We start from the raw sequence: 27,629 nt of genomic DNA, 5'->3' as shown, positions 1-27,629 counted from the left end.
AATTTCTTTGTGTTACGACTGGCCCAATACAGGTTAGTGGTCGATGTTGGCCGTAAAGGGGACTACCCGAAAGAGCTCCGTCGTAAACCACATACCGTTATTCGCTCGTTTCCAACTTTTGAGTGTTCACTGCTTCCCACGTTTCAAGTTGTTTATTTCGCTGGCAAACCAAAACAATTCGTGGAATTTTCAGTGCGTATATTTGCACTGGCTGTAAGTGACGATGTGTACTGAAAAATCATTCTTAACTTCATTGACCAAACATCTCGATTTGATCCTTTGAACTTCGTAAGATTGATTTGGTTTATTTGTATGATAATGATGAAAATATATTTTTTAAATTTCGATCCATACAATGTTAACTTTATCTTGATCATTTTTAAGAACTTCTTGGTAACCATGCATCATTTTAAAAATACTACAAATGCTACGCCCTTGCACTTCAATATGGTAATCATTTACGTTTCGTATTCATTTGTTAGCAACCGATTATTGTTTGGGACTTATGTAGTAAGTATTAGTAAAGTACTACTGTTTTAAAGTATTGGAAGTTCTGAGCAACGATTTTTTTGTTTGGCGTTGAACTTTGTGTTAGAATTACCCGGAAAAGGCGGCGATTTTAGAGTGATTTGATATATTGGATCAGTGGTTTATTAGTATTCACATTTGATGTAAAGTGACACAATTATGTGGTTGTAGGGAGTCAGGTTATTGCCGTGTGAATCAACTAAATTGATGCTGTGTTTTCATATTTTGGTTTTTTAGGAAAAGCCTTTATGCCCCCACCTGCCAGAGGCACTTTGTTTTTTCCTCCTCTGAGTGAAATCCGTTAACGTCGGAGAGATAAGACAGATAAGCGATAAACATATAAAAAGGAAAAAAAATAAATGTAATTACATTCAAACAGGAAATACCGCTCTGGTTTCACACGCTTTATATCAGAAGTTTTTTAAACACACGACTCTTCTACTTATTTCATATTCAAGCTAATTATAGATACATTTCATTTCAGCGAAATATTTCGATCTTTCTGGACTCTCTTGCTTTGACGTTATAAACGAATATATCTAATTTCCTCTACGAGATCTAACATATTGTTTACAACACAGTCGACGAGAAGAACGAAGGGATATGGTCCTTATGTATTCGGCCACCAAATTCTTAGAACTAACATAAAGGGAAAATTATTTTCCAAGCCTGCGACTGGAAATGCATTTACTTTAGTTTTGGAGAGAGTACTGAAGACTACAAAGGCTTAACACATGGCAGAAATAAAAATATGTCGATCAAGGCATCCCGGCCCTTAAAAATTCTCGATCTTTTTTGCATAAAAAGTGAATTTGAAATGACACAGGTTTTAATATGGGGGAAAGTCATGAAGAAAATTTGACCTTACCTTTAATTTGGACCTAATGACACCCTTTTTGTTATGGTATGTTTTTCACGATTATTCCTTTGAGGTCTTTTTGCTGTCTTCTATAGTTTCTCAGTGGGGCTTGAGATTTTAAAATTCTACGCGGGTTGAAATATAGTGTCATTCAGGCTTTAAAATTTTAATGTTAGTCTACCCACTTCCTGAATCATGAAACAAAAGAGGCAATGCTCATTATTTGTGACACCAAAAGGCCCTTCCAAAAAATAATTTTTATTCTCGCTTATGATGGTTGGTTCCTTAAAAAAACATCTGCTAAACGAACTGTCCTGTTTGGAACATAATACAGGGGCTAATGGAGTTCGTAATCGATTGCACTTCATTGATGGAGCTCTAGACCTTCTAAGGATAATAATTGATTGCTCAACAGAAGTATATTATCGATGACTAGCGACCCGACTGTACGTGTTTCCATTGTTTAAGAACGAGCAAAGACACGAGATACCGCAAAACTCGTAAATTCGAAGTCGGCAAATAAAAGAAATTTTTTCTTTTCCTCAAACTGACTGCAAACGAAGGTACTTTTGAAACTTAATCATCAGCTAAAAATTGAGTTTATCACTGGTTCATTAACGCAAGTGTACACCTGCCAAAATCCTGTAGAGATTCTTCCAAGGTGATAAATAATTAAATGTTAATAGGTAAAGGGAAAATCTGCGCATAAGCCTATTGGCCCATCACGCCGGTGCTTAATTATATCTGGTTAAGGTACCATAGCATGAGACGGCTAAGAGTATTTCTACTCCCCCCTGAATGTGATGCTGCTCTATCGCAGGGTTTGACTAGCATTTAGTTCACCCCGTACCCATTTTTCATTTGGATAGAGAGAGGAATAACAGTCTTCAGAACCTTAAGCCCGGTCAGAGCTTGAGCTAGCAATTAATAATTTATAGTGTCAGCTTAAGCTTAATGACTTTGCCAAATATCTTGCTTGGAATGATTTGCATTGAAATCGTTGTTATGTTAACATGGTGTGAGCATAATGATTACAATGTTCCCTATCCATGCATAATGGATTTTTTTTATTCAAAACAGCATAAAAAATAGAACTAAGTTGTAAACTTAATAATGTTTCTGTAACCTCTTTGAATAAATCGTTTCAATCATTATAATACAGACTTCATGATTTCTTTTTATTCAACCCAGCCCCTGGCCGGGCACCAAGCATCCCAATAATACATTTTTTTGCCTTAAAATTTTTTCTTGACATAATATAGTCATTTTGGCACACGTTGTTGTTGATAGTAGAAACCTGAAAAAATATGAGTGATTTAATTTTATCGCTCAATTCGAAATCCATCGGTAACAGCAAGGTCAGTTATTCTCAGTTTCAAGAGCTAGTCTTCGCTAAATTCATCAAAACGTTAGCACAAAATTTACCCAAAAATATTTCACTTCAAACGAATCGGCGAGGGCGTAGCAGGTGAATTGTCTTTTCAGTATAGGTTCTTGGATCCGGCATAGGGGTGGAGGTGGTAAGGGAAAGGGCAGGTGAACGCAATTGCACTCGAAGTGTTGTAAGACATATCGTAGGATGACTCCTCGGGTGGGTTGAGATATTCATAACAGTAGGTCAGTTGGTTTGATTATTACTTCCGGTTAGCACATGTGGCTAGCACCTTTTTGTCATACTTTATGCATCAATGCACCAATAAAATGTTGCAATTGCAACCTTTTTCGGCTTCATATGTTTACAGAATGCGCTACAACAACGGAACCAATTTGATTTCAATTTTGATTTACCATTAATTATTTATCGTGATTCGCACATTGCTCTTGAATCCTGATAAATGCGCATCATTTCCTTGGCAAAATATGTCTTCGCGACATCAACGCAAGGAAGAATAGTTTCTCCTAAGGTGATATATGATCATCTTTGCTACTGAGCAATGTACGACCTCACAGTGAACGGAGTGAAGACCCTCGTTCCCAGGGTCTTTCAAACGTTTAAATCCAAAATGGCGGCAACGAGGAAAGAGGGCTGCAGAGTGAAAACCACCCACTTGTGATAAATATTCTCGGAATTCTATTACTTCTTTTATTTGGTTAGTTTAGCTGACCATCAAGTCAATATAACAAAAATAATAAAGTTACAGAGGCCTAAGCGGCATCGCTTTACATATAATTTTCTAGAAATAAAATTATTGTATTCTAGGTTGAGTGTGTTGTAAAACAATGGGTGTTTTTGACAGACCGACCAGTTAGACAAACTGTTGATAAATGGAACGACATTTATGATTTAACCAGGCTAACCGAGCAAAACAGTCCTTTTCGTTTGCATTCCTTCCCCACTGGCTCTCATCTGTGAGAATCTTCTGAACTGAAGTAAGGCAACAAACCGGTTTTTTAAAGACCAAAGATAAACAGTAGATTTCGGTCCAACCAGTTCGACTGACTGAACTGGACCAAATACAGAGGCGGTCCCAAATATTCCGGTCGAACAGAACGGAAACGGACCTTTCCAATTGACTTCCGACCGAAATTTACGAAAATTTTGGGTTAATGAAAAGCACCCAATAGAACATTTCTAAATTCATCTTTAAAAAATTGCGAAATTGCCGTCTTAAAAAGGGAGTTTTTTAGTTTGACTGGAAATTCAATCCGTTATAGGGGTAAGCCATAAATCTCCAGGGTTAGTCAAAGAAATAGCCAACACTACGGTATACGTTGATTTCTTGTTTGTTTTTGTGTTTAATTGTTTCCTTTATATGTAAATCTAAAGCATAAAAAGCAGTCAAAATCATACATTGCTGGCATAAAACACTTCCAACTGATTATCTGGGAATCCTTGAAAAATGTAGAAAACACTCGTCTATATTTTTTGCTTTCTTTATTGCTCCCGTCAATTTTAATACTTTGGATTGTTTATATTTGTTAAAGGAGCTACATCAAGGATAATGTATCTTGAAAAAAATTGGCAAGTTTTTTCAAGTTTCCTATACGTAGTCCGTCTTAATCTTCGTCAATCTAAACCATCCTTGGTTATTTTTGAATTTTCATTACTTTTTTGGTGTTTTTCTACGTTAGAAAACTATTATTTTAAGGTTTCCTTCAATTCAAACGTAATCAGAAAAATGACTGAGGATATCGTGACACTGCTCCTTTAAGTTAGTGCTCTTTCAGGTGTTACGAAACTGAACAAAATTAGATTTTAATCGCAACAAAAAACGATTTATTTAGTAAAAATTGTTTAAGAGAACGTTGGAATATCAGTTCAATGAATTTATTTTTACAAACCGACTCTCTGTGCCTTTTTTACTAATCCAGAGGCACTGAGCCGAGGAGCTCTTTTGACAGAAGCAAGTGGCGTGGAACAGAACGTCATCATTGATAAAAATAACATAACATTAACAATATTGAAGTGTTGTTTTCTGCTTTGCGGAAAACTTGAATTGTTATCTGAAATAATCACTAGTTCATTACAATGGAAAGAAACAATACAAATAAATTCCAGTATTGTGATTTATAGCCGCTAGGCTCCACAAATCCCTTGATCGTGACACTACTTTGGAGTGTGAAAACGGGTTAAAGAACCACTTAGTTTAATCTCGGGTTAATCTCGGTTACATTGTAAGGAAATTTTCCCTTCAATGTAAGCAGTTTTTGCTTGACGTATTTTCATTTTATAAGGTTTGATAGTTACCAAGTCATTAAGGAAGAAGTGGTTTATTTAAATTACAAGTGATGTCGGTTTTAGCATACCTATATTGTAACTTCATTTAGTTATTGAAGATGTGGGTTTTTCGTTGTATTTGCGGTGTTTTGTTGATTGTGGTTTAGCAGTTATTTTTAAAGAACTTTCGTGATGTTTTCCTATGATGCTTTTGAAGAATCAGAGAGAGAAAACTGCTCATTTTGACAAAGCCACCCCCGAAGACTTTGAAGAACACAGTGACCGCCGATTCTGTGTTGTCAAGGAATTCAGTACTGTGGAACTATATCTACACTGAGTTTTGGAACAGTTAACCGAAACATTTCAGCAAAGAGGAATTAGTTTGTCGTTTGGGCTGTGAAGTTTAGTTTTCTTTGGCTCGACTCTCCAAGATTGAGACACGGTAAACTGCGTCAAGAAGAAAAGAACGGAACGAGCTTTATTTACTTGCGTCACCCTCAAACCTTGACCAAAGATTGAGATGTCAGCAAATTTCACAAACCACTGCTGTAACGAATCTACCGAGAAAGAATTCTACTTAGTCACTTCAACATGGCCTACAAGCGTTGTTATTTTGACAACTATTCTCATGATTATAGTTAACGTGGTAACACTGGTTGGAAACGCTTTTGTAATCGTGGCACTGACAAAGATCGACGCACTGAAACATATGGCGAACAATCAAGTAGTTATTTCGCTGGCAATCGCTGATCTTTTAGTGGGATTACTGGTTATGCCGTGTGCAATTGACGCTGTTTTGGCGGGAAAATGGCGTTTTGGAGAACTATGGGGAAAACTGAATGCTTTTGGAAACTTTGCGTTCTGTATTTCATCCATTATGCATCTAGCATTGTTATCTGTTGACCGATATATCGCAATTTCTCGTCCGCTAGTTTATTCATCTGTGGTCACAAAAACAAGAGCTAGAAGTGCTTGCTTGTTGTTATGGATATACTCGACTCTCTGGGCCCTGCCGCCATTATTTGGAGTAAGTTCTTACGAGTGTTTTATTCCTTACATCGGAAAATGTCTCAAGAAAGATTGGCAACATAGTAAAGTTGCGATTGCTTTCACCGCTTCAGTGGTGTGCGGTACCTATGGGGCAGCGGTTGTAGTAATGTGCTTCGTTTACTTTAAGATATTCATCGCCATTTTTAAACAGTCCAAAAGAATTTCTGTAACAGTAGAACAGGTTCGAAGGAATAACGATTCAGCAGCGAGAACGAACGCTTCGGCTAGAAAAGGAGTTTTAACGGTACTCATTGTCATTGGAACCTACATAGTTTGCTGGTCGCCATTTTGTGTTCTTCTGTTCGTGCAAATGGCCTGTGGAAAATCCGCAGGGGGTCCAACTGCAGATCTAATAACGATGTTCATTGGCTTCGCAAACAGTGCCTGTAATCCAATCATATACTGCATTAGATACAGAGCGTTTCGAGAAACTGTGAAGCGGATATTTGTAAGGAAGAATGATTGCTTCCAGTATTTCTTTAAGGAAAAGGAACAAACTCAAACTACAGCTAGCACGCGATCGATTACTTCTTGACGTCTTCCTTTTTCTTTCTTAGTTCGTACTGCGTGATTAACCAAAGGCTCATAACACTTACCGAGACCTTGATTATTCCGGATACCTCAAAAACCGAATCAAATATTAAATTGTTTTGTTATGTATTGTTGCATCAAAATTCTCGATTAATATACTTGATATAGGCCAGCATACTTTTAATAATCATTTGTTGGTTTGAATTTTCTGTATTTTGTATTTTCCTCAGTAATTTTTATCCTTTTACTGTCCGTCGGAGATTCTTTTAATACTCTTTCGGTTATACTATCGTCGAATTTGTTTCATATTTTCCCGTCTTTCCTAATCTACATAGTATTTTTGTATATATTATAAATGTACGTATATTTATGAATTAAGTATTTATTTTTTGTATAATGCTAGGAATAATTTGATCTCTGAACGACAAGACTCACACAAGATTATACTATAAAAGTAACTTTATTGAAATAAAAAAGTTTTAAAGAAACGTCTAATATAAACTTTGCGTATAGTTGAGAACAACGTTACACTTTATACAATTATTTCCATAGAGCCATTCCCCATTGACTGTCGATTCTGTGGCATTTTCGCATTTTTGAGTCCTGTTACTTTTTAAAGACTTGTGCAGTGTGCTGTGAGTAATTAGAACAAACACGCTGCTTTTTGATGGTTTTATTTTTTTAGCCAATCAGAGGTAAGACTAATGACATGGCGTTCGCGCTTTTTCCCGCGTTTGGCGCCGGTGGCAAGTTTGACTTCGAGTTTTGATTGATTGGTTGATTGATTGTATTATTTTCTGTTTGCTGTCATTAGTCAGATGTGATTACTTTTTTGGTCTGACCGACAGTTAACGAAAAATCGCTCTAAGGAAACTTCTGAACGTGATTGTTACAATTACGGTGACCTACAATGACCAACGTTTGATACAAACTTTTGGTGTTATCGACGTAAACTAATCTAATGAATATTTTTCACAAATGTGACACGTGCGCTCGAGGCTATAACTTAGCGACTGAAACTGAACTGAACTGAAATGGGTTCAAAGTCTGCGCCCCATGCAAGCGAGGCTTAACTGATTCTCTTCTAAGCTTGTTAACATTACAATAGTTCTCATAATCACATCTATAAGCTAAAGATCTAACATATCACATTTATACGCAATCACCTCTCTACATACCTTCTCCGCTCACGCCCACGGCAACCCCTTATTTAACAATACCAAAGTCTCGCGTAACTATGGTTACGCGAGAAAAATAATGAACAGTTAAAATGACCGTATATATTTGACGGAAAAAACTTTGTCTTGATAGTATATATTTCATTCAACAAAAATCGTTCTCGGGCGTTGAAATCGTCAATTTCCCCAGTTTTATTCCTCGCACCATCGATGGAATAGAATTTCATGTAGTTGTTACCATTGGTCACAAATGTTGGAAATCTGTGACCAGTACTAGAATTTTGGAGTAACGAGTTCGCAATATTTCCACGAAATATTGCCCGGTCACATCGCAGAACACTATAATCGTTCCGCGATCCATCCTTTCATAAACGTAAAACGCTTAAAATGGCATACCCTGGGTGCCAGAGGGTTTTTTTTTGCGGCGACAAAGAAAAACCCTCTGGAACCCAGGGTAAAAATGGCAGCACCAAAAAAAAAAAATAAATAATGGCTGCTTTTATCTTGGGTCGCTGTGAAGCATCTCCCTAATGATATCTTGGCATATATTACTGAACGTAACAAAAAAATATTTTAACTTATAAAGTTTTTGGCTCGTGTTTCACAAGTGAATTTGGTAGTTCTTATAAGTATTTTCTGTGTGGATCTTGCTTTTTAGTTGCCAAAGCCTGGATAACTGAATACAATGGAAACAAATCTTAGGATTTCTTAAGCCGAAGCTCTTTCCTATAAATCCATGCGGTGTGAGAAACATTGAGGAAGTACAATCAGGATCAGTATTCCAGAACATATGCATGGTTCCTCGATTTAACTCAGCACTTTTTATTCCACTTTTTTTGTAGAAAGCTTTGGCCACTTTGAGCAAGACATGGCAAATCAGCTTCGACGAAGCTATATATAGCTATTCACTAGAAATGTCAAGAAAGAGCTTAAACAGACAATAAATTAAATACTCTTTAAAAAATAACATATATATAAAACTTCCAAACTTTAAGTCGGTTTGACACAAACCATTCATTATTCGATTGATTACACTGATCTAGACCGTTTGATTCAGCTTAATATGGCTGGAATAGTTATTTTCGTACGCCAATAGATTTTTTGTAAATACCGTGTAATTCTTGACTTGATCTTACTTATGCAAATTCTGATTGGCCTTAATCTTTGTTCACGACCTGTTTGTCTTACAGTGCGACTACACCAACCAAGGCCACGCAAGGAAATTCTTCACAAATTGGCCAACAGTGTTTGCATGTTCAAGTAAAACAAAAAAAATGGTCACAAATTTATTGCTTTAGCAGCATGCAACTGGCGCAGATCCACAATTTGTGGGAAATCTATTGGTAACATACAAAGTTTTCATTCCATGTTTGGCACAGTTTGCCAGGTGGCCTTGGTTGATGTAGTCGCACTGTAAAATATTTGTTTAGTTTTGTTTCAAAAGTGATAAAAAAGCACTGATTTACTAAAAAACATACAACTTATAAATTTTACGTAGCAACGTTGACAGCAATCGTTCTTACTAGTACATGCAATCGTCTTCAAGATTTGTAGCCAACTGATCATTCAGATTTGGTTCAGACCAAAAGCTCTCACCCGCTGTGCTTGCGTTGTACAGGCTCATCTTGGCCATCACGTGCGTGATGACAATGGATACCAGGCTCGCATCGCCTCTTCCCAAGTACAAAGTGACTTCATAGGCAGGGTACTCACGATTTCCGTTTCTGCTTTCTCTTAGAGTTGGAAGAAATTTTCTCTGGTAATCAAACACTTTTGTGCGTTCTTCTCGTTCAAGCTTTTTGGCAGCCTTTCTTCCATTGGAATAGAACACCTAAACGAAAAAGAAACAGAAAAACAATGAGTTCATTGACGAAATGTTACAAAAAATTTGGACAGAGTGGCAAAAGAAGAATAATAAGTTCTCGAAAACTTCTACTTTCACAACCACGAAATAGTGTAAACATCCTCGTCTATTTGAGTATGTTGCTCGCAAAGAGTAAAAGAAAATTCTTTGGGATATATTTATATTCTAGCACTTCGCTTAACTAATAACTTGGACTTGCATTTATGAATTCAAGCGCCCGCCAGCCAAAAACGCCTGCACATGCAGGCTCCAATGAAGTTTGCATTTCCTATCCTGAGGCTTTTCTCAAAAAGATAGGAAAAGTGTATTAAAAAAAGTTGAATTACCCTGGTGAGACACAGCCGAGTAACAAAAATATCATGGGCCTCATTTATCTCCAACAAAATCCCGCGTTTCAAGAAATCCATCACTTTCAAGGTTTCCTTGGAGCAGTTGTTCGCTAGCGGTAACTCTATCTGTCGGGCGGTTGGAGGCCCGTAGATCTGACTGAGCAGAGACAATTCAAATTGACGGGAGTCCCCCATGTGGCTTCCGTGGAATATCCTGACTAGGCGTTCGCTTTCCGTCAGCCTCGTGTCTGTGGAGAATACTTCGCGGTTCCCGTAGAACACACGGATGATCATGGCTGTGGAATCTAAAGGCAAAAGAAAACCGTGTGAAAAAAAGAGTGGGACTTACTTTTGTGGAGTGCACAAAGTTTTCACCTACAATGCGGGCCATAAGTGTTGGGAAACTTAGCACAGTTCTAGGAAAATTGACTGCTAGCACTCTTTCCCCAAGCAATGTTGAGAATTGACAGTCTCGCACACCAAGATAAGGACATATATGTTTGTCAGCATTGCTTGTGGGAAGAAGGTTATGAGATGAACAAGAAGCATTGAAAAACCATTCCGTTACAAAGAGGGTAGTATAAAAAATATTTTGTATGATTAAAAAAGATTGCTTTGACATTTGTCCCAACTTCTTTTGACCTACACTGTAGCACGTTGAGTATTTGTTATTAAATCCGTAGGAAAAAGCCTATCCAAATTCTTAAATGACAATCGGTTTATCGCATCTTTCTAAGCATAAAATCGGATCGGGAAACTGGGTTTGAATGAGGAAATACGCATGCGCCAATCGTTCATTCATATACCCAAGTCAGTTCCTCATTAACTCCCAAGAATAAGTAACAAAATAATATGATTATTAGTCAGTTATTTGAATTGAGGTTACCTACCACAATTCTCTCCAGGCCATTTTCCGGTTCTTGAGAACAAAGATGCGGCATTCTCATTTAAGTGAGGAATGGTGACCTACAAAAAAACACAGGAACAAAGATCTGAGTATTCATTTTTCGCTGTACGCATGCGTCGTGAGTAGAACTCTAGAGTACAAACTATACATACCATTCGGCCTACAGCATCGTCCATTTCCATACCAGCTGGTTCTGAAGAAACACAAGAGGGTCAGGTTATTTTTCCACAATAATAACACAGCCTTAAGGTGGATTTCCACTGACGCGTTATTTTTTACGTGCGATTACGTGCGTGAAAAAATTAAGAGACAATGTATGAACGACTTGCGTACACGCCCAGCATTACAGATATTGGAATAATGAATAATACAGAGCTTAAACTGAGACGTTTTAAGCCAAGGGTGGCAAACGGAAGGCAAATTTATGAACCAAATGTCGATAATATGCACCAAAAACAAGAACGTCCCACTTCCGGTTGCCATCCGGTGCTCAAAAGGTTCTGTGCTTAAGCTCTCTAATCTAGTCTTACCTATTACTAGTCTTACCTATTAATCCATTATCCATGTTAAGGTGAGTGCTGACAGAGGAAACATCCGAGGACTAAAAACAAATTTAAAACGGAGGCAACGTGAGAGGTAATAAATTTAACAGATAAATAAAAAGAACCGAATTTGGGGGAATTGTCCAAAGGTCACTTGTCATTCTATGATCTTTCTCTTGCGAGTAGACATGGCGCGAAACATTTTTAAGCGTACGATGTGATGTCATGAAATGCGCAGCGTCACGAGTTGCCCGGATACCAGGTTGCTAGCCATTTTCCAAAGAAATAACGTGTTACATTCTTGTTTGCGTTTCTTTTAGATTGGTCCAAGAGACATGACGTCACGTGTATCGCTCTTTAGCCAATCGTGAAAGAACTCGCGTCCTCGCTCAGCCAATCAGAAGAACAATTAGAAGGCACGTGACTTTAAGGACTTATGCGTTCAGGTGCTTTTCGCGGATTACACATTTAGTTTTAACCTCTGATATGAGATTTAGTTTTGCGTGATTTGCGAGAGTCATTGAAAATCACTACTCTAGTGAAACTCAAGTTTATTTCAATGAACATTTTTGATTTTCGCCAGCGGGGGACATTAAAACTGTGCTCGATAAAACAAAATAATTATACAACATTTTAAAAAATGCTACAGTAAACCTTCTCTTATTCTTTCCCATTTTCTGTAATCGAAGCTGAGTGAAATGAGCGATTTAAATTTCGTCTCACGAGATCTTTTAGTTACCGTAGTCTCATCTTAAGTACTTAGCAGAGAATTCTAAACATACCTCATCGGGTGAGACCCCTCCTTGTAACCAATGTTTCATGTTCTTCAGGTAGTGAGCCGTCATAAGATGCCGCTGAAATAAGGTTTGTCCGTTCTCACCGAAGGCCGAGCCATTCGCTAATTGCCCATTATTAGCTGCAAAAATTGCCTCCAAGATTTCGCCATTGCTCAGGCCGAGACTCTCAAAGGTAGAAGGTAGCTGTCTTATAAAGGCATTGCTCATGAAATCGCCATTGAGGAAGCCATGGCCATTAGCATTGGGAAAGAATGAATTAGCTGAATTTCCGCAAGCTTGTTCGTCTGTCAGCATTGGCTCGAATGCGTGGCTCGGGTAGGGGGGAATTGTCTAGAAACGATACAAGAATAAAAATTGCACAGTTAGGGTGTGTGACCATTCAAATAAAAGCTATTGAGTAATACTTTCAGTACCCTTTTCAGTCTTTGAACAAAACCTCTGATGCGCTGCCATTTAAAAAAAAGCTATTGAGCAGTACTTTTATCAGTGTGGAATCGTTTAATTTGCTGTACAAGATTGTGCTAACTCTTGAGTGAGTGGTTGAAGTCCTAGTGCGTGACTATTCCAATGAAAGCTGTTGTGCAGTATTGTAATTAATGCGGTACAGTTTATTATGCTTTGAAAGGCGATTCTAGCTTTTTTAAAGTTTGTGAATGACACTAAACATAAATTTGCTAGGAAGTACTTTCCATTATTGTTTGGTTTTGCGGCCTGTGATCAAGATCACACGAGTTTTAAATCTCGACTATGTCACCGTTTTACACAGATTTTTGAACAGCCAAAGTTTATATTTGTGTAGAAGGAAACCTTAAAATAATAGTCCATTTTTATTACAAATTGCTATATTAGAGCACTGAAACTGTTAACGAGCATCTTTGGCTGCGGATGGAAACGGATTATACTTTGAAAAAGTTGGCTAACGTTTTCAAGTTATTTCCGCGCGCCATCAAAAAGTCGATATTTATAGCCGTAGCATGATTTCTATCCACAAATTAAGGTTATATCTTCTTTGAAAAAGAATTATTTTTATGGGTTAAAAGTTGCCTGCCACTAATTTCAGAACAAATTACACCCAAAAACTGCGAAATCCCTCTTTTAAGCTAAAAACAGAACTCCACCTTACCGGAGTAATGTTATCGAGATCGAGATCGTCCTCAATAGAACTATCACTGCTATCGTGCTGTGGTGAATCTTGTTGTCGGCCGCCATAGCTCTGTGATCCTGACAGTATAGGGTAGTTGTTAAAGAAGATGTTGTCTTTAGCTGATGGAGCCGCGCGTATGACAGAGTCAGCTTTTGGGCGATACTAAAACAAAGCGAAAACTGATAAAGTTGATAACTTAGAAAAAGCTAATATAACACTACGTCGTAGGGAAGCCCTTTAAACTCACCAGAAGCCAATTATTGCTTTGTTAAGAAACCTTTTAAAATCGCTTTAAGTCTTTGACAAATTTTTCCGGTTGTCCTCTCCGTGTTGCTCACGAGTTATTGAAACAAATTGCTCGTATCGTGGTTCTTTCCACTGAATGTGGATCATAGTGATAAAGTCAATCTCCCCACTTAAAGTGCACTACGATCAAATTTTTCCTTTTCTCTTTCTTTTTACTTACCTTCTTTCTTCATTTTTTTTTTAACTTACGGCCGTTGATAAATAAATAGCATAGAACATTCACAACCAAACTTTTTTTCGTGGGCGCTTGATTGTTGTTGGCAGGTGGTGGTCTTCTCGTGTAGGAAATCGAAAGATGTGTACTTTAACAAGCCAAAATGGGTGCTCAGTTTGGGCGGTGATCGCTCCCTTTTTTAATCGTCTCTTTCGAAAGGCAGTGTTTTCAGTTGGGAGATTCAACTCGACAGTACTAAGATACTTATAAAAGGAAGTCAGCCGAGCTGAACGACGCACTTACCATGGTTCGTTTTCCATTTTGAGTCTCGTCCGACTTCGGTGAGCTGGAGTTTCGTTTTGGCGAGCTTTCTGCTGAATAAATTGAGAATGATTTCCGATTTTAAAATTACAAGAATCATATATTTATTTTTTACATACAACGAGTCAGATAACAAAAACCATGTGGCTAAATTGTATTCAATAATGAATAATGCGCTATTCCTTCTTGAGCTCCTGTACGAAAACTTCCGTTCACTTTGTTCGATGTGATTTGAAAAGAAATTATTTTCTTGGCGTACCATCGCATTTCTTTTATTTTTTTATGGTTTCTTATAATCGGTTATGTGGCTTTCTGTGAATTACTATATAATTTTTTTCTTTAGGATCAATTCATATCTATTTCCTTTTTTTCCCTCGCCATTTTTTCAGTCGCTGTTCTTTGCACTAATCACGTTTTTGCGCTACGCCTAACTAACCGAACGCCTTCAACAGGCTACCTTCTAGAAAAAAAATCTAGCTACCATTAACTTTAAATTTACCAATGTAAGTTAATTACTGAGATAAGTTGGTAATTTTACAGATGTGGTTCATTCATTCATCAAACACAGCTCAATTCTTTCCGTATCTAAACAACGTGTTTTAATCTCAAATTTCAAGATTCATTATTAAAAATTAGCCAAGTCTTCAACATTAAATGAGAACTTGCCAAAATTAATTAGCAGCATGATAATAATCAAGGAAGTACTTTAACTCGATGCAGGAAATTTCGAACGCGTTTAAGGATGTCTCAGGCTGTCAGTTGACTATCGAACCATTTTCATTCAGCTTCCCATGGCTTGAATTCAAAACGTTAATTTGTTTGCTTACTTATTTACATAATTTAACGATTAAACAATAGAGGTACTTGATGAAACCGATAACTGGGCACTTTAAACCTGCAAAATTAGGACTTCCTTTCTTCCACGTGCTTATTGCTGTTCGTTACCTAGGGAAGCTGTTTCGCGTGAAAAGAATCTTCTCGTACCCAATGTTTTCCGAGTCTGAGTTCAAAATGACACAGCAAAATGTAAACAAAAAATGTTTAAAGGGACTATGTCGTGGGAATTTTGTAGATTTTTGATCTAAACTGTTTTGGAATTAGTGGTAGGCAACTTAACCCGAAATAAACATTATCTTTGAACATACGGCTATAAATATCAATACTTCAAAGACGCGTGAAAACAACTTGAAAACGTTTGCCTAACTTATTTAAATTGCAATCCGTTTCCATCCAAACCATCCGCAGCCAAAGATGTTCGTTAGCAGTTTTAGCGTTCTAATATAGAAAATTTTAATAAAATGACTATTATTTTTAGTTTCTTGCGACACATACAAATTTTCGGGGTTCAAAAATATGGTAAAATCCGTGACATAGTCCCTTTAACCATTTCAAGGAAAGTGCAGTTGAATGGCTTAATACTAACTCGACGGGTAGCATGATTCCACTGATATTGCGCATCAAAATGCCGGGAGGTGCTCTTAGAAGCAAAATGGCTGTGAGGTGGGGCTTAATTTACTAAAAATAAGCCCAATGAGAGCTATAAACGGAATCTTTCCAGAATCATGTGACAAATAAAGCGGGGTGTGGATCCATTATTCTCTTGTTTGAGCCTCGCCCTGTTTACTTTCGGTTTTGTTTGTTTATTCCTGAAGTATCGATCATGCAGTGTCCCTAAAGGTCACAACCATGTATAGTCAAAGATTTAGTTTGTATTGTTTGGTCTGTATTCTCGGTGTATGATAAAATGTAAAAGTTTCACGAGGCGATCATGAATTGTTCTCGCAAGGAAAGGATACCAGCAGTTCATATAACAGATATGCAAAGGCTCGGCAAAAAGGAGCAAGATCGACAAAAATATACAAAGTTTCGAAAATTTGCTTGATAATGTGCAAAACGCGGAACGTTTTATTTTTAATATAATACAATATAACTGTGGACGATTTTCCCGTTAAGATATACAGGCGGATCACTGAACGATCGATATCATTTCACGGTAGCTAGAACTAAAAAACTAATAACTAATTATTTATTTCCAGCAAATTCGATGTGAGCTTGGAATACGCTTCCGAAAGCGTTTCGTCAGTAAAATATTGTAAACAAAAATTAGTTAATTTTAATTAATTCATATTGATGGTTCGAACGTAAAGTGTCGGTATTTTTTCGTATTATTTCCTAGTCATAAAGTTTCGTTTCAACGGCTCGAACGAAGGTTCGAAACAATCATTTAAGCGCCTTAGAGTTGGGCACAACTGCGCAAATTATGCGCAGAAATTTACTCTACAATCTGGTAAACAGATCTCTCATTTTGGGAGGGGAATTTTTTGCTTTCGTTTAAAATCGAAAGTAATTTTGTTTTTGCCGATAAAAGTAGAAACATGACTTGTTTTCGCGCAAAAATTACAATCTCAGCTTTATTGAATGTTGTCACTATTTACGGTTTATTTACTTCCATACGCAAAATACATAAAAAATCCTTTATTGTTGTCACTTAAAATTACTTGGCACAATTCACAAGATTTTAATATAAGGAAATCATTCCGAACGTATGACGATACTTGTTCTCAAATTAACTAATCCGGGAATCCCCTCATTACGCGCATCGTACGTACGCAATCTTCTCTGACGATCTGTGAATTAACTTGTGAACCACTTATACGTCGTGTAATTCTTGTTTGATATCTCATGTTGCCTGCATTGACAGTTTATATGTTCCCTTTTTCCTGCTCCTTTATTTTCAAGACTTGTTCTACAACTTCCGCTGTGCGCTTGATTGACAGTTACCGCCAGTGGATTCCTTTCACTGTATTGTCAGAAAACACCACGATGTCCTTAAAATTTTAAAGCTCTAAACTAGTTTTGTAAAGTACTCATTTAAATCCTGAGAAGAAAATGAAATCTTGGGTCATTTTTTAACAGAAAAAGTAAAATTCTACAACACATGACACAGTTTTTTTTCTTTTTTATTTATCATTATTTCTTGTTGCACAGTAGAATATTCAAATATTTTTCAAACAAAACAGTTGCCAGCTTTTTGGCATTAAATTCACCGCTTAAGACATATATCCCTGCAGAACGTCGTCTGACTAAACTAGAAGTTTCTTGGCTAATACTTACGTAGTAAATGAGGAATACTGATAAGCCGGTGCTGTTAGCAGGTCACACCAGATTCTACGCAGAATTCAATTGCTGAAGCCTGTTAACATATTCTTAAGTGATTTATGTCAGTTACTTAAACATATAACATTCGAATTTGTTTTTGTCAGTAAGCCCATGAGTGTAAAATTTTTAAATGTCATATGACCGCTATCATACAGCCGCGCCGCCCTTAACCCAAAGCCCTCATGAATAGTGTTTACGAGCGAAGTTCTTATTTAATGCTTTTCGTGTATTTTGACCTTACCTTTTTCCTTGAATCGGAAGACTCGATACGGTTCCTTCTCGTCCAGGCTGTGAGGCACTCTCACTTCCTCGACATCTGGCATTTTATGCAGAGCACATCGGAACCTTGTTTTCCAAGTCGACGGATCTGCCGACTCTCCTGGCCGATATTTGCCCGTGTGTTCAGCCCAAAGCTTAAACAACATCGCGTCCTTCTCGACAACAAAGTCAGGTTTGCCGGCGTGTTTCCACGAAACTCGGAATTCTTTGAGTTCTTTGTTGCGCCAACCCAGGCCAGGCACTTTACCGCTGTTTATTTTGTCTTCAAGCCATGGCCTGAGCCGTTGTCGTTCTGCAGACATCTTGCTCAGTCGCTCAGGAAGCAGCTACGCTTGACCACTGGTTCCTTGAATCTACTTTCGCAGAAAATTCAAGTTATGTTTAACTTGTAGCCGGTTAAAGATCTACAAGAACGCTTTCTTCGAAGACTAGCAAGAAGAACACGTCTTTCGCTTTCTAACGTCCATGCGGTAATGTAAAATTCGTAGTAGAGAGGTTCGTAATGTTACTCTATTTAACCTAAAAGATGCCGTAATTGAAGGGTTTTTCCCGGTCAACTTTGCCTTTGCTTATTGGCTAAACGCATTCAGGCGTGAGACTTCCGCTCCTGAAAATATACACGTGTTGCATTTATGCTAATCCACTGTTTGGCGAACAAGAACTTGAATTTATGTCGACTGTAAGCATTTAATACTAGGCGGAAATGCAAAAGGAAAGCCGAATAAACGCGATATGGTAGAGTCACAACTAAGAGAAAATTATAATATTTTCACTTGTCACAACATAAAACGGCAAAAAGGAAATTAGAATGACGAATAAATTTCAAACCGCCGAGTTGCCGTGTTTATTGTCACGCAACTCATATTTTTTTGCGTAAACTCAACGAACAAACCTTAAAACCTCGTTTGGTTATATCTTAGTTAATAACTGCTGGAAAATATTCGCTTGTCTGCAACGCAAAAGAAAGAAAATAGACGAAAATAATAATATTGTGACGCAAAAGCGAATTCACACGTCACAAACTAATTGATATCTTGTAAACAAAATTCAAGGAAGTGTTAACTATAGTAATTAGCAACTGACAAACAAATTAATGATTTAAAATTAAGTTAAGCCATCGAAAATGGAAACGTTTGTTCCTTTGTACGTCAAAATAGAGAGGAAAAATGACAAAATTTAAGAAGAAATTAACAGTGTGCATAAAATATCGAGTGTTGAGATACGGGAGATTGCGTTACAATTATATTGGCTTCACAAAAAGCATGACGATAATTCTCGCCTGGGGACAAAAATAGAGAGAAAAATACTTCCCTTTTCAGGGTCAGGCAGGGGGGGGGGGGGGGGTGTAAGTGGTATACCAATATACCTGAAAAGCATGCACCCAGGATACCCAAAATTTCCTCTCAAAATCATGCAAAATACCAAAATTTGGAAAAACACAGTATACTTTATACCCATAAAAAGCCTGATTAAACGGAAGGTGTGAGTGAGAAGGTTTAAAAACAGAAAAACAAAAACAAATATAGGTTACTTTACTTGATCCCTCCCGGAAATATCTGCTGTTTGCCATGCTGAGTTGTTATTTTTTCTATTACTATATATTATAAGGAATAGCAAACAAACTTTAACAATCAGATTCAAAGTATTGATAAAAGAATATAACTACACAACAACAATAGGAAAACGACAGAAGGTAAACGTAGAAGGTAACCATCGCCTTGCCTGAGCCGCGCACAAGTTTTTAGCCATAGTGGGACCTCTTATGGAACAAACTGCCCCAAGAATTGAGAAATACTGGCATGGGTCCGCGGAATAATTCAAATGAAAGATGTCATATCTCAGACATATCAGATTCCCCCACGGGCTGAAAACCAATATCTTGTAAGCATGTTTTATTGTTATTTTTTAGCTTTAACTGATGACTTGTAACTAACCGTGTATTAATAAAGATTATACCTTATACCTTTATACATGAGTTGATGAGATCGAGTAACTATTTTTAGTATTTTAGATGAAGTATAACATGTACAGTTGGGTTCATTTTTTTGCCATGGTTCTCTAGCTCTGGCCATGAACCGTAGATAGAGCTTCAGTCACTATCTTGAAGTGGTCGTCAGAGAAGGGGGAACTGTCGTGAACAGTTCCTTTTTCTCTTAAAGTGGCTTTCTACTGTTACAATACACAACACCTCGCTCGTTAAAGAAATTGGTTAAAACATTTTTTGTAGATCACACCCTTACTGCAGATGTCAAACGTAGCACGTTTCCCTGTTCGCAAACTGCATAATAAAACAAACTTGTGTTGATTAGCCCCCTGTTGACCCTTCCATCTATCTTAAAGAGGCCTTATTAGGGGGAGTCTGAGTATCCCGTTCGCATTCATTTTAGGCCTAAACATCCCGTTAATTTCTGTGGATTGTGTCCCCCAACTCTGATCTTCGATATCCCGTATCCCTAGAATTTTTACCTAAATAACCCGTATCCCGATAACCCCTATAAATAGGGCCAAAGATATGAAGAGTAATCTTTCAATTGGAAGCTAACGAGCAGTACTTATCTTTTTATGCAGTACAAGGTGGTTAACGTTCGTGAGGTTGCCATCCCAGTGTGACTCTATCGTGTGTATGTTGTAAGAGTTGGTTCTAACTTTTTCATGTCTATGGATGCGACTCTTTTGTGTGACCATTCAAAATGAAAGCCATTTAGTAGTTCTTTCATGTTGTGCTGTTTATTATTATGTACAACTTGGCTCGAAGTTTCCTGTCTGTGTATGAAACCCTAGTTGTGACCATTTCAATAAATTAAGGGGTGCTTTCATGTGATTCGCTCCTTTAAGGAATGTTCCTAAGCATATTTGTACCTTGGCAGCGTTATGTGTAAAAACCTCATGTAATATGATTGAAAGAAGTGGCGCGCCATCTCGACGCCACAAAAAGCGGAAGTATTAAAAATGCTACATCGGTCTGTATTTTGCCAATGTTATGACGCAAGCAAACATCAACACAGGATCAGTCACATAAAAAACAAACGACAATATACGTAACTCCTCAATTACTTCCTTCTTTGTACATTAAACAATACAAAAATACAATCTCAAATTACCTATCTTTACATCATTCTACAAGGTAGTTATTTAAGAATAAACTGCTTCTTAAATCTACTGTCAAAGTAGATTTTCACAAAATGACATTACTTATCATTATTTTTATTACTATTTCAGGGAACTTCAATTTAGTATAAACGAAAACATTATCAGAAACGCAGTGACAAAAAATTGGGGAGAAAATTGTACGCGACTGGATTTGGCTGTTTCCGATCGTTTTAATTTTCCGCAATGGCCACGATTATTTGCCCTTTGTTCTTCAAGGACGCCTCAAAACCATCGCACTATTTACAAACACAACAACAGCATAAAGTACAAAAATTTTCTAAGCTTCTAGCTTCGCATTTGTCGATGCCTCTTCGCCGCGTGGATGCGATGTTTCCTGCTTTTCTTTGTTGATTGAATGAATTTTAGTCCTGTCAGTGTGTCTGCACAGAGCGTTCATTACAGCGTCCTCCTCAGAAAGATCTTTCTCTTCGTTGTTAGCCATTAGTTCTAGTAGATACTCTTCATCTTTGAAATCCGTGTTAGGAAAGTCTTTGTTAAGTCTCTCACGTTCCTGGAACGAGAACGAACTAGTCTTAATCACAACAGGAAGTGAAAGTAATACATTTTTAAACCCTTTTGCAAAGCTAGTCTCTGGTCTGAAAGTTAAAATTAGTCTCCTTCAGCCTAGCACCTTAGCGCCCTCTTGATTCGTTGTGAGGGTTGTGCGCACGAGGCCTGGGGCGGCATCCAGCGAGTGCTATTCGGTGACGTCATCGATCAGAGTAAAAACGAGAACGCCACATTCTCACTCCCATAGCCGCTTGTCCCTCTTAGCCGGCGAAGCCTGTGCATGAAAAACAAGCGGCTCTGGGGTCACACGATTTGATTGGCTGGATTTTAACAAAAGGACAAGCAACATCAAATAAAGCGTTTTAAAATCCCTTTTGTTATACGCAAATTTAAAACATTTGTTTTGATTGGCTTGATTTAAAACTCCCTTTGTCATAATCTAGCCAATCAAATCACGTGTCCCCATAGCCAATTGGTTTCTTGTGCACAGGAAAATGCCAAGGAGACAAAGCCGATTCTCATTCACAGCGCTTTCAGACACCCTTACATGAATTAATACCATCAAATCATATGTACCGTACCTTTGATGCCTGTGAGTTATAGAAGTCCTGTAGTTGCCTCTGGAATCCATAATTTGGATTGGCTATGGACCGTGAACATCTAATGGCTTTAATAGCATCTCTCCAGTTTAGTTGAGTGACTGCCATGATGTATGCTGCTACAAGAGTGGTTGAGCGGGATACTCCGGCCATGCTTGAATGACAGAAAATATTAAGTTGAATACATTGGAAAACACTTAGCCTGTACTAGGTCTTTGGTTAGTTGGGAATTAGTGTGAAGAACAGCAAGTGGAAAAATGGCGAAGGGTTTGGGGTGAGGGGCCGCATCACTCTGATTAACCTAATGAAGAGGATGCTTTTCTTTTTTTTTAATTTTCTCCACAATAATACAATATGCTCTTTATTTTTCCAAATTTTAAAATAACCTTATTTAGCAGGAAGATACACAATTTAACATAATCTTCCCCATACAGAGACCCCATCTCAAACTAAAAGGTCAAAATTGGAAGTCCATCACAGACCAGAAGCTCAAAACCGGACCTCATCCAGTGGCACATACCCAAATAGTGCACATAAGGAAGAAACACCTCCTTCCCCGCCTGCCTGTCACCCACCCTACTCTAAGAATAAAGTACTATATCTTACCAGTGAACCAGGCATGCTCCCTTGTTGAGCCTTAAAATTAAAAGAAAAGCTGAATATCATTGAATAAAGATGACAAAAAATAATAATTATTGATGTTGAAAAGCCCAGCCATACCATGGTATTGTCAGCTTATCATGGTACATGAACATGTAGTAAAGCTTGGATGTCTTAAAACCCAAAGAGCTGTAGTACATGCATGTGGGACAAAACAAGCTTTTTCAATCCTGCATCCTGCTGCCCTTTTGACTCTTTCCCACCGTCCCTCCTTACTGAGAATATCCATGTCAACCCTTGTTTTGGCTGATGTCTCAATTCACAGGGTTCATACCCTTTTTCACAAACAATTTTCCAGTACTTTTCCAGGACTTTTCAAGGACTCAGATTCATTTCTCCAGGACTCCAAAATTCACATTAACCCTTTTACTCTTAAGATCTCAATATTATTTTCTCGTTACTGTCTGTACATTTCTTATAATGTTAGTTCTGAGAATTCCATTGTTACTTGAGTTTTCCAGTTTTCCAGAACTTTCCAGGACCAGTAGTCTTTTTCCAGGACTTTCCAGTCCTGGAAAGTGCCATACTGTTAATAAAATTCTCGGACTTTCCAGATTTTCCAGGACCCGAACAAACTCTGAATTCATCGAAGACTTCACTTCACCCATTAAAAAATCATTATTTAACCAACTGGCCCAAGAAATCTGAACTTCAAAGGCAGTGAAAATTGACACTAACAAGTGCTTTGTAAGAAATCTGTCAATGTATACTAGTTAAAAGAGAGCTTTAAAACATCATTCACCTGCAGTTGTGAATAAAATCAATGCTTTCTTGAAAGAACCCTGATCTGAGAATTCAAAAAGAGAAAAGTTTCATTAACTCAATAATAATATTCATAATTTTAGTGTGCACCTTGTGCAATGGGAAAAAGCACAAACAAACAAACACAAACAAGCCAAGAAGTATCTCATATTATTCATTAAGATTACATGTATGTCTATTTAACAATTGGATTGCAAGCTCTAGTTTTCTATGTCAACAAGATGCATATTTGTGTGAACTCGGGCTGTTTTTTAGAACACTTTGTCACTTTTTGTTTATGTCGTTTGACTGCTCCTTCATCATGAGAAAGTATGAATTATGGAAGTAACATGTCTGTAGAAGGATTCTGTGAGAGATTGGTAACAGTCATTCATGATGTCATGGATATGTCACTAAAATATTTGTTTCAATATTTCTTGAATTGTTTACAAATTTCCTAATTGGTAATGTGCATTTGTGACGTAGCCATTACATCATTAATTTTTCATTAAACTGGATTTGAGGTAGAATGTAAAAAATAACAAAGCCGGAATTTCAACTCGAGCTTTTCCCTTAGCCTGAAAAATGAGCCAATAGTTATCAATGTACAGCTGAGTTGACAATCTCTCAAACAAATACAAAATGAGGGCATAAAGTACTGTATTAGTAGACACTGTAAAGGATGGTGCGCCTTGCGGACACCCCGCTATTGCGGACACTCGCTATTACAGACAAAATCCAGATCTCCAGCGTAAGAGGTTTGACTGGAAATGACTCCCGCTATTGCAGACACTCGCTATTACAGGCAAAATCCAGATCCCCAGCGTAAGAGGTTTGACTGGAAATGACTCCCACTATTGCGGACACTCGCTATTACAGACAAAATCCAGATCCCCAGCGTAAGAGGTTTGACTGGAAATGACTCCCACTATTGCGGACACTCGCTATTACAGACAAAATCCAGATCCCCAGCATAAGAGGTTTGACTGGAAATGACTCCCGCTATTACGGACGCTCGCTATAACGGACACTAAACGACGCCCTGAGCGTGTCCGCTATAACGAGAGTTAACTGTAGCCAGAAAACCTACAATTGAGGCATTTTTCAACATTTTGTACAATGTACATATAACTTGATGCTTACATCTCTTGGTCAGGAGAATCAGCTGCATGAATGCACTTATACTCTAGGTGCTGAAAAAACAGAAAGTACATTATTTTAAATGAACTGGTATACTATATGTACACTAAAAAAAACTCATGAAGGCCACCTAAATGAAATAACATTAAATGACTATAATGAAGAATGCAATATTTCCGGGAACACCAAAAAACCATAAAATATCCATACCTCCCCCATGGAAGTTTTTTTTTTAAAGAACCCCCCCACCCCTCTGGAAATTCCAGTTAAATTTCATACATTTCTTTGAAATTTTTGGTCTTTGAGGCCCCCTACCCCCCCAGGAAATTTCCAATCCCTTCTGTGGGGGGAGTATGGATATTTTCTGGAACTACATTGAACACATTTGGACCTAGCGGCCGATAACGTCAGTCAAGAACTTATCTTCTTTCCTTAGCATTAAGCAACTGGTAGTATTTCTGCCATTCCCTGGATGGAATACTAATCCATTACAGGGTTACCCCCCCCTGGGTGGAAAGATGTGCTAGGAGTGTCTTGCCCAAAACAAACAATGCAGTGACTCTAGCGAGGACACTTGACGAGGAATCCAGTGCACAAACCATTAGGCCAATGTGCCTCCGATACTGATAACTTAAACCATCAATAACTCTAACCTCCTGCCAACTCGAACCTTTTTGGATTCCCCTATGTCATTATTTTTCTTATTGATTTTAACTTTGATACATGTAACTTGAACCCCCAATAAATCTCAAACCTTTTCACATTTCCGCTTGAAGGTTTGAGTTATTGGAATTCAACTCTCGGTCTAATTGGTAAGTCCTATTATCTAAGGTGTTTTATACATTGATAGCAAGATGATATCAGGGCTCAAAATAACGGCCGGTCAACGGACAATGTCCGGCCAAAATGACGATTTGTCCGGACAAAATTTTGGTTCGGCGGTCATTTTGACCGGTCACGTACACGGCTTTCTCATTAATCTCTTGGCAGTCTTGAAGAAAGAGAACTTTTAAAAGAGGGCATCTTATAGGAAGCTCGATGAACAACGAGTCCGAGCAAAGGCAAAGTTATCTCACTTGTAGCATGGGCATATGTCCTATTACTATTTAGTGTTCGTTAATAAAGACCAGTAAAGTGCTTACAACCAAGATTGCCTCCACCCGTAAGTCGTTAACTTATGTAAAACTATGCAGAGTAACATAACATTACGGCTACTGAGCATTTTATTTTATGTAGAGTAGAACGCAGAACAAATAGAAATTCAAACAGCGAACATAATAAAATGACATTTTTAGCAATCAAAACATTAAAGCTTAAGCCTTATACTCTTTAACAACGAGTGTTTTAGCTTATGAGGTGAAATTTTTGGCAGAATAGGCTATTGTTTCAAAGTAAATACTCAATATTTTGACCGGTCAAAAACGAGACATGACCGAGCAAAAATTGATTTGGCCAGTCAATATGACCAGTCAGTATCCAAAAATTATTTTGAGCCCTGGATATGTACTAAGTTTGTACCTCTAGCACTGGTTGTGCATTATCGTGAATAGCCAGGATGTGAGTAATGTTATTCTTTGTTAATTGATCCATGTCTTTGGCATCTGAAAAACAGAATTAAAATTGGAAATTAAATTGCAAATATACGATCTCCCAGCTCACCAATGCAAGCATATCTGACATGTATTATATGCAACTTGACAAGGGTTAAACTTGACAAAAGAACTTCACTCTAAACACAGTTTTAATGCAATAATTCAGGATGGTATAATTGTCCAGTTTTCAATGTGTTGTAAATGTAAAATCAAAACTATAACTTTTTAACAATAATAACCGATCACATCTGTTTTTTTTCCATCATAACAAATGTTTAAATGCCAGGAAACCAGTAAGAATTCGAAGCAAATAAATTGTATTACCAAACCCGCATCGAATCTGAGAAAACACAAGACAATTTTTACTGGTTGAATAGGTGGCTTGTGTTTTATAAATCAATCAGAGACGGCAGAGAAGAAAAACCACTGCAGTCCTAAAATTGCTTTCTATGCACTCAGGTAAAAACTGTACTTATGCAGAAGGAGGGGAACTTTTTATTAACAAACATATTCAATGCATACCTCTGAAATTACCCAAGTAAAGGCCTGGAAGAACCTGCAGTTTGAAAAAATATATAGTGATTTTAATTTAATTAAGTCAAGGCTGCACAAAATAAATGTACATCAAAATATGGAGGTTCTGATAAAAAAGAGTAAACTATTGATAATGTCTGTCATTTCTGATCTGAATCCAGTTCAATCCAAAATCTTGTCTGCAATCACAGAAACATAGGCAAACTTTTGTGACCTACCGATAACAGAAACAAAGAAGTCTGTCAAACCGTTCTGAGATACGGACTGTTCTGCAAAGTCAGCCATACGGTATTTGAGGTATTGATCAGGAACAGTTAAAATACACAGAAACAAACAAGGGAGCACAGAAGGTCAATAGCTGTCACGGGAACGATAGCAGACTTATAATAATTTATGCAACAAACTGACTGCAATTCTGCAAACCGATCAGACATTTGCATTTGTACATTTGCACCAGGCACAGATAACTCGCAATCTTGAGTTTACATTGATTTGGGTGCTTTCAACTAGAATTATTCACCAAATTCCTGGCGAGGTCTTCAACCAAGCAAAAACCCAAAATTCTCAAGGTCAGCACATTTTCACGATTTTCAATTGCAAACAGAAAGTGATATTTAATTTAAGCTGATTGCAACGAATCAACATACAAGATCTTAAGAGACAACAATAAGCAGGATTATAAGCATGATTATAAGTCGTGATATAAAATGAACGATTATTCAAGTAACAGAAAAATGCTCTACGAAGCAGACCTTCACTACATTCAGGATGACATTTCGCAGCGGCCGGCATTTCGCAAGACGTTCTGTCATTATCATTTCCAGGATCTGTTAGTGCTAGGCACAGAAGTGTTCTATAATAGCAACAAAAAATGAAGTTCTACCTTGTTCATTCCATTCCCCATGTTTTAATGCCAGATAACGGTCAGGACAACAAAATAAATCCACTGCAGGTAAAGATCAAGAACCCTCAAATTTCCGCCATAAGCTCTTTATCACCAGTCCTCCGCTTCCTGTTGTGCACTCCCATCAGTCACTGCGAGCGATGCCAGGGGTCCGCAAGGGGGGTGGGGGAAGAAACAGGCGTTTCTTTTTAGA

General features: G+C 37.6%; 3 protein-coding genes across 4 annotated transcripts; 1 reads left to right on the top strand and 2 right to left on the bottom strand.

The window, feature by feature from the left end:
* Window positions 1-5,016: 5,016 nt before the first annotated feature.
* On the top strand, window positions 5,017-6,934 carry LOC144649602 (trace amine-associated receptor 1-like). Its single transcript, XM_078509127.1, has one exon. It carries the CDS (start codon window positions 5,566-5,568, stop codon window positions 6,628-6,630), a length of 1,065 nt encoding a protein of 354 aa, XP_078365253.1. The 5' UTR covers window positions 5,017-5,565; the 3' UTR covers window positions 6,631-6,934.
* Window positions 6,935-7,067: 133 nt separating this feature from the next.
* Window positions 7,068-18,432, bottom strand: LOC144649601 (uncharacterized). 2 transcript variants are annotated; one of them, XM_078509124.1, is made up of 9 exons: window positions 17,569-18,432; window positions 14,151-14,221; window positions 13,367-13,549; window positions 12,229-12,573; window positions 11,451-11,505; window positions 11,057-11,097; window positions 10,888-10,963; window positions 9,995-10,302; window positions 7,068-9,635 (listed from the first exon to the last, which is right to left on the bottom strand). In XM_078509124.1, exons 1-9 carry the CDS (start codon window positions 17,906-17,908, stop codon window positions 9,327-9,329), a joined length of 1,728 nt encoding a protein of 575 aa, XP_078365250.1. In that variant the 5' UTR covers window positions 17,909-18,432; the 3' UTR covers window positions 7,068-9,326. The 2 variants fall into 2 exon arrangements, with proteins under 2 accessions (XP_078365250.1, XP_078365251.1); XM_078509125.1 differs by having other exon boundaries at window positions 14,151-14,218.
* Window positions 18,433-20,641: 2,209 nt separating this feature from the next.
* Window positions 20,642-27,538, bottom strand: LOC144649600 (dual specificity protein phosphatase 22-like). The gene is made up of 8 exons (XM_078509123.1): window positions 27,416-27,538; window positions 26,521-26,554; window positions 25,925-26,007; window positions 24,410-24,459; window positions 23,268-23,312; window positions 22,472-22,501; window positions 21,848-22,019; window positions 20,642-21,267 (listed from the first exon to the last, which is right to left on the bottom strand). Exons 1-8 carry the CDS (start codon window positions 27,434-27,436, stop codon window positions 21,034-21,036), a joined length of 669 nt encoding a protein of 222 aa, XP_078365249.1. The 5' UTR covers window positions 27,437-27,538; the 3' UTR covers window positions 20,642-21,033.
* Between the last annotated feature and the right edge of the window lie 91 nt (window positions 27,539-27,629).

This window comes from Oculina patagonica, chromosome 4 (genome assembly GCF_052425735.1).
Source record: "Oculina patagonica isolate OP01 chromosome 4, crgOcupat, whole genome shotgun sequence".
NCBI lineage: Eukaryota > Metazoa > Cnidaria > Anthozoa > Scleractinia > Oculinidae > Oculina > Oculina patagonica.
This window is presented reverse-complemented; position numbering and strand designations above follow the sequence as displayed.